General features: G+C 56.6%; 2 protein-coding genes across 2 annotated transcripts in view; both read right to left on the reverse strand.

Annotated features, from left to right (window-relative positions):
* Positions 1-134: 134 nt before the first annotated feature.
* Positions 135-4,789, reverse strand: TMEM208 (transmembrane protein 208). Its single transcript, XM_029965029.1, has 3 exons — positions 4,658-4,789; positions 1,631-1,715; positions 135-583 (listed from the first exon to the last, which is right to left on the reverse strand). Exons 1-3 carry the CDS (start codon positions 4,744-4,746, stop codon positions 446-448), a joined length of 312 nt encoding a protein of 103 aa, XP_029820889.1. The 5' UTR covers positions 4,747-4,789; the 3' UTR covers positions 135-445.
* Positions 4,790-6,294: 1,505 nt separating this feature from the next.
* The window catches only part of ELMO3 (engulfment and cell motility 3), a 7,490-nt gene continuing 3,195 nt past the window's right edge, over positions 6,295-10,589 (reverse strand). Inside the window, exons 4-13 of the mRNA XM_029965504.1 lie at positions 10,503-10,583; positions 10,129-10,233; positions 9,497-9,605; positions 9,145-9,281; positions 8,892-9,055; positions 8,684-8,796; positions 8,334-8,438; positions 7,910-7,992; positions 7,594-7,674; positions 6,295-7,445 (exon numbers count right to left, since the gene is read on the reverse strand). Of these exons, the coding sequence (XP_029821364.1) occupies positions 7,233-7,445; positions 7,594-7,674; positions 7,910-7,992; positions 8,334-8,438; positions 8,684-8,796; positions 8,892-9,055; positions 9,145-9,281; positions 9,497-9,605; positions 10,129-10,233; positions 10,503-10,583 (1,191 nt within the window). The 3' untranslated portion in view covers positions 6,295-7,232. The remainder of the gene's footprint in view (positions 7,446-7,593; positions 7,675-7,909; positions 7,993-8,333; positions 8,439-8,683; positions 8,797-8,891; positions 9,056-9,144; positions 9,282-9,496; positions 9,606-10,128; positions 10,234-10,502; positions 10,584-10,589) is intronic.

Below are 10,589 nucleotides of genomic sequence, written 5' to 3' on the forward strand. Positions count from 1 at the left end.
AGCACAGACCAAGCCTGGGAAAAGGAGGAAAGCACTTGTCCCTGGGGATTCTGCTTCCCTCTGGTCCAGATCTCCAGGAATATGCTGACATTTTTCACAGCTCCCCTGCGTGAACGCACTGCCAGCACGGTCAATTAGACTCTGCTCTTTAATGTACTATTTCCTCCAACATTGCACTCCCCAACCTCGAACGCGATACAGCACTGCTTTAAAAAGGTATTTACACACATCCCAGCATCACCCCCCCCTTGTCATCCCAAGGAGCAAGGCCTCAGCCGGCACCAAGACCCAACCAAGGGAAGTCTCTTGCGGCCTTTCGAGCGGAATGGCAGCAGTGGCAGAGGGGCGAGAGCTACTGCGGTGGTTTCGGATTGGTTTCGGTCGCATCCCTGATGAAACAACAGCGTGGAGATGAGAGATCACGTTATCTACCCCCAGGCCAGGGCTAGAAACGCTTCATCTGCCGGCGTTCTTGTCGGCGCTGCTTCTTCTCGTTGGGCTCCTGGGCGGTGGGTGAGGCCTCTGCTGTGAGCCAGGGCCCCAGGATGTTCACCCAGAGGAGGTAGAGCGCGCGCCCCGGAGCCTGCAAAACACACGTGGCACAAACTCGGTCACTCTGGGGACAGCGCCGGCTGGTCCTGCTGAGGGAGACAAAGGAGCTGGAGTATCCCCACAGGCTGGATCAGAGGCACCTCAGGATGCAGGGAAATCAGAGGAGGTGGTGGGCAGCCAAAATAAACGGCCCGATTTCATTTCGTTTCGTTTAGGAACTCGCATACGTATACAGCTCTTAGGCTTCATATATGGAAATCCCAGCATCGGGTCTGAATTACCCAGAGGGATCCAACTGCCCAGACATTCCGTCTCTCCTTCCTTCAGAAAACACACCCACATTGCTCTGAATTTAAAAAAAGAAAAAAAAAAAAGCGATCCAGATGGTCTCCAGGGGACAACCAAGTCTAGGCTGCCCTCTGCCAGGTCAGCTAGAGAGGAATTTGTGGGTGAGGACTGAAATGAGATCAAGGACTGAAATGGGGTGACTTTTCCTTCTCCCACAATTGCCTTCTGTACCTTTGTGTGATATCCTCAAAGCAACTGTGGGATTTTTTAACCAACTGGAGATTTTTTGTCCTTCTGCACAAGCAGCTTTAGCTGGAGGCACATGACAAATGTTTCAGGAGTAGAAAGAGTTTGGCCTGTTAAGGGGAAATCAATGCCTACAGCATTTTATCTACCAATAGGCACAGTGTCCAGCCTTGGTCCATGCTGAATGACTGAGAAAGTCAAACAAAAGGAAACACTGTTTGTTACAGTCACAGAAAGGCTCTGTGCTCAAAGACAGCTTTGATCTGCCTCGTGTTTCTTGTTGCCCTTTCACAGGACCAGAGGGAAAGGCAAAGGCCAGCCTAGTTTTTGTGTGGTTGACCCAGAGGGATCAGGACTTCTTTGCCATGTTCGGCCTAATTTTTAACAAGATTTGACAAGGAGATTAAAAAACATATCAGAAAATAGCTTGGGCCTGAAACAGGACACTGAATTGAAATGGATAAATAATGTCCTCAGTCCTGACGACAGGGAAAGACAAGGACAGTGCAGAGCAAGAAGGAAAACAGCAGTGGCTGGGGCTTACCAAGAGCCAGAAGTACCAGACGTAGGGTGAGAAGCAGCTCAGCACTTGGACTATAGCTGTCAGCAGGATCACATCCTTGAGGTGCCTGAGGGAAGAAAAGCAAAGCACTGAGCTTCCATTCCAGCCCACGCCAGCTCCTCTGCCAACCCAGCCTGTCTGCACCACCTCCAGGGAGTGACCCTGCCCCACCCAACCCAAGGACTGCCCTGCTTTGGCACACACAGTTATCTAGAAGAATCTGAGCGGTAAACAAGCAACAAAAAATCTGATGGGTTAAAGAGCTGAGCTCCCTCTGAAAAAAAAGGCCATTGAGAAAGCTGAGGAATTGACGGGGGATGGAAACCAGCAACAAAACCACCCCCCAGCCCTACAGCTGAAACAGCAGCCAGCACCTGCTGATTTGACACCTATCTTGACATAAAGTATAGCTGCTCATGACTGGCTGTGCTGAAGGGAGCCAGGAATCTTCCCCATGCCATTTCACAGGCTGACAGACACACTCAGGGTCACCAAAGGACAAGCACATCAGCAAGCTGAGCTACAGCAACAGACTGGCTCCTCCTCCCCTCTTGTTTATCTGACTCCAGCATCTTCCATGCCAGCCTGAGGCAGAGCTGGGAGCAGCTGTGGAAGGGAACAAGCTACCCATGCCTCAACCACCACCCTCAGGGGATCTGACACCCAGGAGAGGTAAACAGGTATTAGTTTTTCAACACAAGCCTCGGGGAGTGCCATGAAGGGTTAGAAAAACACCAACTCTCACTCTGGTTAAATCATCAGCTGCTGGAGAAAGAATTTCTCCAGTCACATCCAAGACTGGAGACAACAAAACAAAGGCAATGGCAAAGTGCAAAGCAAACTGACCACAAACAACATTGACTCAAGACTGCAGAATCCACCACCAACAGCTCTACAATAAGACATGGAGGTTCAGTAACCTCAGGCATCACCAGAGGCCACAGAGGGGTGGCCCACCAAACCCAGCTCTCCCAGAGACCAGCAAGGTGGGCTTTCCTCAACCCCAGAGCAATACAAAGCATCCATTTCAGTTAGAGACAGCACTAGAGAAACACCATCAAAGCCACAGCATTGCAGGAGTACCTCCAAAGGAGCATGCTCAGCTGAGAGGCAGGAAACATCCACTTCTTTCTGAAGTAACCACTAGCTTAGAGTGGTTCCCTGGTCCCAAAAAAGGTAATTTAGAGGTACAGGATAGGGATGGGAACTTCAGCTCTGCAGGTTTTGTTCTTACAGCTCTGCCTCCTCTGTGTTTTGCGCAACCCCTGCCTCAGATAAGCATCAATTCATTTTAATGTGTCATAAACCTCAGCCCAATTGCTCAGGCAGAAAAACCTCAGTGCCTCAATACCAAGGGAAGTACATCTGCAACCAGGACTGCAGCAGTGCACTCGTCACCTTTTCAGAGCAGGTAATGGGGTCCCTGTGCTACATCCTGTCAGTCGTTTCCCCTGGCAGCACCATCACACACACACAGGACAGTTATTGGGGCACCCCCTGTGCCTTGCACAACTCCCAGGGGCGTCTCTCACAACCACAAACATCAAACTTCTGTATTTTCCCTCCTCAACTGTCCCACGTTTTGTTTCACTACAAAGGTATTAAAAATATTTTGCAATTCCACTCTAGAAAGCCAAACCAGTGGAAAGTGGGAGAAAAACACCTGGCTGACCAGCAGGAAAATGAAGTCTCTATAGGATGAAGAGAGGGTAAAGCACCCAGATCACAGGTCACACTAGAAATAACCCCCTCTCCTCCTGGCCACCTCGTCCCTCAGTTGAGTCTCTTACACCAGACATGAGTCACTCCTGCTGCAGGTACAAAAAGGTGCCACTCCACTAACACACAAGATGTGAGCTCACCCTGTGCACAGACAGCAGGTTCCGTGCCCCCCAAGTCGGTCTGCCTGCTGATAACATCCCCAGCCAAAAATCAAACTTACGTTAGGAAAAGTTAAAACTACACACATCAATATGTGGCCCTGCCAGCACTGAGAACACCTCATGTGACACAGATGGCTCAGCTGGAGACAAGGCCCCACTGTGCTGCTTCAAAAGCCTGGCAGCAGGGGAAGGATGGAGGTAAACACGGAATGGTAGGACAAGGATATGGGAGGGAAGGGCCAAGGACCCCAGTACCTCACTAAGCACATGCTGAAGATCCCCAGCAGAGGCTGGACCAACAGACAGAGGCTGAGGGCAGGGAGGACAGAGAGCAAAGCCTCATGTGTCCACAACTACCTGGCAGTTTTCTGTAACTAGTTTGAGGCTCACTGGTGGAAAAAAAGTAAATCTAGGAGGTATTTCTGCTGTTCCAGTACTGCTGTCTCCTTATTTTATCTAACAGCACTTCTCAGGAATTACTGTTACGTGTCCCTTGACCAAGGAAAGGCCAGTTACAGCAGCGCCAAGAACACTGGACAGGCAAACACTGTCTGCAGACAGACATGAGGAATGCACAAGCACAGGGGACAGAATTGGCTGAGAAAGTCACAGGAGCTGGCTCAGACAGAGGGGAGAATTTTCAGTGTGTAGAACAGTTCAAGACATGGCCAGTTTGCAGCCAGCACGTGCCCTTCTGCTCTGCCAAGCACCACCTGCAGTGCTGGTTTAAAAAGAAAATATATATCGCTTTGTGCTGCGGCAGCATGCACAGTGTCAGGGCTGTTTCTTCACTGAAAGATGGTCGTAAACTGCTCCCACTGAACCCTTTGTGATCTCTTACCTCTGCCCCTCAGCCCTAAGAACAGTGACTGTGCCAGGCTGACACACCCACGTGGCAGCTCCTGACTGGGGCACGCCAAGCCAAGTGTTCAGATAACCAGGGCAGTTAGGGTACACCTCTCAGAAAATACGGCTACGGGCTTCCAGCTCCCCTCATGCCCACACCATGGGCAATCTGGGGCGGGAGCTGAGGCCTGGCCTTCTCCTCGGGGCCTCTCCTGGCTCTGCGCGCACGCTCAGGCAGCAGGTCCTGCTCACCTGGACTCGTGCGGGTGTGGACACTCACTCTGCCATCCCCTGCTCCATATTCAGGTCAATTCCCCCGTCGGCAAGGCTGCCATCGTCTGTGAAAGACGGCTTTGCCATGGAGTTCATGGACCGGTAGCTGGTGCCGTAGACCACCGAGCTGAAGGCGAACGCGAGCTGCAAGGAGGACACGGCGGTCAGCGGCAAAGGGCACGGCCGGGGGCCCGCGGGCCTCGGGGGAGCCCGGGCCCAGGAGCCCCCGCCGCCGGGCCAGCGGACGGGTGCCCCGGCGCCTCACCCACCGTCCAGGCCGGAGCGCCGGGGTAGAAACGATGACCAGGGTGATTTCACCAGGCTCCGCTAGATGCCGCCCTGCGGAGAGAGCCACGGCTCGGCTGCTCTGCCCGACGCCCACCCCGCCCGGCCCGCGCCCCCGGGGCCCCCCCCTGGCCCACTCACGGAGCCCCCCAGGATGATCGGAGGTTAGAAGCGCCAGCGTCTCCCGCGTTCTCCTGAAGATCTGCTTCTTGCGCCTTGGGATGCCCGCCTTCCCCTTGGGCTGTGGAAGCCAAGAGAGGCGGGTCAGGCGCGCTCCCCGCCGACCCGCCCGGCCCCGCTCTCCCGCGCGCCCCACTCACCGCCATGGCCGCCGCCGCGCCTCCGCCGCTCCGCTTCCCGCGGACGCCTGACGCGCGCCGGAAGCGGCCCGGAGCCGGTTGAGGGGAAGGGAGGAGACAGCCCTGTGGCGGGAGGGGACAGCCCTGAGCCGGGGGAGGCCCCTGTGCCGGGGACATCCCTGACCCGGGGTACACCCCTGTGCCGGGGACATCCCTGTCCCGGGAGGGGACACTTCTGTGCCGGGGACATCCCACAAAATGACAGGACGGGTCAGTTTGGAAGCGACCCCAGTGGGTCATCTGGTCCAACCTCCCTGCTCCAGCAGGGTCACCCCAGAGCAAGTGGCACAAGACTGTGTCCACATGGTTCTTGAGTAGCCCCAGTGAGGGAGGCTCCACACCTTTTCTGGGTGATCTGTCCCAGTGTGCAGTCACTCACACAGTAAAGTTCTTCCTCATGTTCGGGTGGAACTTCCTGGGCATCAGTTTCTGCCCGTTTCCTCTTGTCCTATTACTGGGCACCACCAAGCAGAGCCTGGCTCCATCCTCTGACACTCTCCCTTTCAGATACTGATAGAGGTTCCCCTGTCAGTCGTCTCTTCTTGAGGCTAAACAGGCCCAGGTCCCTCAACCTTTCCTCGTAAGAGTGATGCTCCAGTCTCTTAATCATATTTGTTGCCATCTGCTGAACCTGCTCCAGGAGCTCCCAGTCTCTCTTGTACTGAAGAGCTGAGACTCCCAATCCCCTCCACAGGCCTGGGGACACGGGCACATACATAGCCACCCCCCTCTCCCCCCCACAGATCCTCAGAGAGTTTCTCCACTTCCCAGCACCAGAGGACCCTGAGGCCTTTCCTCCAGCCCCACTGTGCAGCCACAGGGTTTGGGGTGCTGGTGACAGCCCTACCCATTTCAGCCCCCCCTTACAGCCCCTTGACCCACCTGTGCCCATCATCCTCCCAGCTTCTGGCAGGTGCAGCTCTGTCCCAGTCTTACTCACTCTGGCCCCTTCTGACCTGCTAGTCTGAGCCCTTCCCCAAATCTTTGGCAAGGACACATCTCCGAGTTCTCCACAGGTGTTTATTGTCCTGTACACAGGAGGCAGAGGCACAGCTGGATCCCCGTGACCTGCGGCTGTGGTTGTTACCACAACACCCCTGGGAGAAGCTGCAGGCACGAGGAGGTGCAGGGCACCGGGGTGGGGGCCGTGGGGGCCGGGAGGAGGTAGCTTGTCGTGGTGCAGTAGTGCAGCAGCATGGCTGAAGTGTGCAAGTGCCCGCCCAGGGCGGGGGGAAGGCACCAGGATTGGCAAAACATCACAGTGCTGGGCAGCAAGGGCAGACTGGGGTATCCTCCTCACCAGGCCCAGCTGACTGGTGCTGGGAAAAGGGGGCTTGTTCCCTAAACACCCCCCTTCCAGGACAGGGCTCAGCAAAAACACATTTCAGTGCAGAAGGGACCTGGCAGGCACACCGTGCTCGGGAGATGCTGTCTCCTTGACAAACTTAGTGGAAAGGTGTGTTTTATCCTTTTCCCAACCACCTTCTTGTCCAGAAAGGATCCCCTACACTGATGGCAAAAGTCAGGCAGTGCAGATTTGTACCTTTGTAGTGTTACCCCAGCTCCAGCTATCCCAGGGCTGCCTGTACCTTTATTCCTGCCCACATCCTTGCCCTCTCTGCCCAAAACCTGCCTGTAGTGTGTGTAGGGTCAGTGCCACCACAGAGGGGTTTGGCTGTCTGGGAAGAATTTTGTTTTGCCTGCCCACAGCAGGGGGGCAAAGCAGCTGAGTCACCCCCCTTGAACAAGAGCCTGATACTCGGCAGCTCATTCCCATGTTCTCACAGGAGGGCAGGATGCAGGCAGGAAAGGGTGGGCCACCCAAGCCCCCAGCGAGCACCTGGGCTTGTCCCTTTGGGCCAGAGATGAGGGACAGGGCCTGGAGGAAGGGGTTTGATTTTGAGGGGCATGGGGGGGGTACGGGGCACAGGGAGGAACTCACTGCTCTGCATGGTTGAAGTCGTAGCAGAAGTTTAAGTTGCTGGGGGGCTTTGGGATGGGAGGGGGGGTGTCGGGAATGCTGATGTTCTCCAGGTCCAGGAGCCGCAGCTTGAGCTCCATGGACAGCAGGACATCGAGGTCTGTCTGTGTTCGCTCACTCGTCATCTCCTTGCCCAGGAGCACGTTCAGCCCATCCGTCCAGAGGCAGAACTGGGGAAGCAGAGCACAGGCATCTCTGGCACCAGCCCTGGGCAGCCAGAGAGCCCACCTCTCCCCCTCTGTGGTTCCCACTCCCCAGGACTCACTGCCCTGCCTGCAAAGGCCACTGTGTGCCTCCTCAGAGGGCCCTTGGACTCACCTCGTACCGGGTGGGGGCAACGAAGTTGAGGCAGTATTCTTCCACGTCGTGCACGATGGAGAAGGCCAGCTCCAGGACATCCTGCAGGGACAGCACAGGGTGTAGTCAGCCTCTCAGCTGGACTCTTTCCAACCCCGGCAGGGTTCAGAGCGGGAGCTGCCTCCCAGCCTCCTCCTCTGTGCCCCAGGAGACCCAAGAGGTCTCTGTCCATGAAACCACACAACCTGTCACCATTCATCCACCCCCAAAACCCATCCCCAGCCAGGGAGGGGAGTGTGCTGGGCCCCCTGGACAGGGAGGAGTGTGAGGGGCTGACCTTGTTCTGCTTCCCGGAGCTCTTCTCCTTTGTGTGTGGACACTCCTTCCCCACCAGCAGCATCTTCATGTCTGCCACAGGAACTGGGGCAAGTGGAGGAGCTGTGAGCATCTCCTTTCCCCTTCTTCCCTTCCCCTCCCTCTCCTTTTCCTCCAGGTCCCTGGTACTCAGAGCCCAACACAGATGAAATAAGGGGGCTCACAGCCATCCACAACTCAGGGTGGGGGGCTCAAGCCACTCTGCAGTGACCTTTGGGGAGCCAGCCTGCCCCAGCCTGAACTCCCACAGCTCCCAGTCCCACAATACCAGTGGACACTGGGCCAGCTGCACAGCAGCCAGGCACAGGGAGAATTCCCATCTTAAGGCAGTCTCAGCTGGGACTCCCCTCCCTCCTTCCCAACCTCCCTTTCTCTTCATCACCTACTTTTCTCTGTCAAGCTCTCGATGGGGGGAGACTCCACCCCCTCCTCCACGTCCCCATAGTGCAGTACCTTGTGGTTGGGTGACAGGCGGCAGTACCACAGCTTGTCTGCAGCAGAAGAGACACGAGAAATGCTCCAGAGCTCCCCTCCGTGAGGTCACTTCGGGGGGGGCAGAGTGTCCCATATCCGGCTCCATCTTTCTCTCTCGCTGGATTACACAGCCGCTGTCCAAGGGAGCTGGGCACGCTACTCCCATAGATTAATTGCAACTTCCCCAGTGGCAGGGGACATGGGGACAAGCCTCTGCCCCCCTCCCAGGACCCCCACCCAGGAGCAGGGGGCTGGCACCCACCCTGCCTGCGGCGGCTGCTGATCTTGCGGAAGAGGGTGCCCTCGCAGAGGTGCAGCAGGCGCTGCTGTCGGATCAGCTCCAGGAGCTCCGGCTTCAGCCTCTCCCGCAGTTCCCTGGGGCGAAAACCAGCAGAAGAGGAGCACAGCCATCTCAACAGGTGCTCACTGACCTCCCCAGCCCCACAGTGTCACCCCCGCAGCCCACTCACAGCACAGGCACAGCCAGCGTCTCCTCCTGGTGCAGCCGCTCCGTCTGCCGCAGCTTCAGGATCTCGCTGTAGTTCAGTGCGTTCACTCTGGTCTTGAACAGCTCCAGGGAGGTGGGTTTGAGGGCCAGGGTCCTGGTGATCTGGTCCCGCACCACCTGCATCACCTGCAGGGCCCAAGTTGTCAACCCCAGTCTGGCAACACTCCCCAGAGCCCCTGAATTTGTGATCCCGTCCAGGGCTGCAGCATCCCCACCTTGTCAAAGTCCTCCTGGGTCGCACGCATCTCCTTCCAGGTCTTGTTCACCAGCTGGATGCAGATGCAGAAAAGCTCTTCGAAGAAATGATCCTGCCCGAAGAACATAGGGTAAAAGGCCTGAGCCGTCTCCGAGCCTGCGGTGAGAAGGACAGGTGATGCCAGACTCCCCAGTTTTTCCAGGGGATTTCAGTGTCCAGGAGAACCTGGACATTTCCCAGCCCTACCTCCCCCTCCCCTGCTGTTGGCCATGCCAGAGCCTGGTGGCCCCATGGATGCAGCCCCCTGCCCTGGCAGCTTGTCCCCCCAGGCAGCAGGGCAGAGAGAAGGACAAGCTGGGGCACACACGTACACGGCTCTCCGACATGCAGGATCTCACAGAGGATCAGGGTGAGCTGGATGCTGCTTCGAGCGAAAGGACATTCGTGTTTGTCTTCCCGGCTGCTGTTCTCGAGGACAAACTGGAGGAGAGGGCCATACCTCGCATTACACGGGCCATGACCTTGGAAGGCTGCCCCAACAGTGGGGCTCAGATGTCCCACACTCCTCCTGAATTCCTAGTCAAGCTGTCCCCACCCAGGTAAAGCCACCCCTAAAAGGAGTGATTCACTCTCCCCAAAATCCAGCCCCACCCTCCTCCTTCCCCTGTGGCAGTGCATGAGCTGGTCACAGGCACTGCAAGGAGGAACATGGCTGATGCCCTGCTGGTTTTGCCCAAACTGCCTCAGTTTGCTCAAGGCCTGAAAACCAAGCTGTGGGCAAAACCCCAAAAACTATGGGAACCCTTTAGTGCCACCAGCCTCAAATGACTTCTCCTACCCATAGGGAGGACTCAGCTCCATCTGAAACAGGGCAACAGTAGGACATTTGCCCAAAAGGGACATCCTTGCCTGGGTTTGGCCAAGGACAGGTCACAGGGAAAGGAAAAACAGGTGGAGATCCAGTAACTCTCCACCAGGGAGCTCCCTGGGAGAGCACACGCACCCTGCTGTAGGCATTGGGGGTGTTCCTGGAGAAATACACCATGTTGTCCAGGGCAAGGAGTCCTGGTGGGGCACGGCGGAGGTCCTCTGCTGGGTTGCTGTTGTTCTAGGAGGACACAAAGGATGCAGTTTAGCAGCTGCAACTTTCTTCTCCGAGCAGCAGCGTCCTCCTGATGCAGCCACAGGGTTTTCCTTGGAGTCCCGGCACATCCACACACTTGCTGTTCCAGATTCCCGAGGGAGCAGAAGGGAGGTACTGCATGGTGGTCCATCAGCATCAACAGGGACACCAGGCTTAGGGGAGCCACCAGGTGCCCCCAAGGCTGCGTGGAGGAGCCAGCTTGGGGCTGGGGAGGGGATGCGGGGGGGACGCACCATGAAGCCCAGCTTGCGGAATTCCTTGGCACACAGGGATCGCCGGCGCTCGGTGCTGAAGTTGCCGGCAGGTGCCTCGCTCTCCGA

The sequence above is a fragment of the Manacus vitellinus genome, unplaced genomic scaffold (assembly GCF_001715985.3).
Source record: "Manacus vitellinus isolate BGI_N305 unplaced genomic scaffold, ASM171598v3 scaffold_10_pilon, whole genome shotgun sequence".
NCBI classification, from domain to species: domain Eukaryota; kingdom Metazoa; phylum Chordata; class Aves; order Passeriformes; family Pipridae; genus Manacus; species Manacus vitellinus.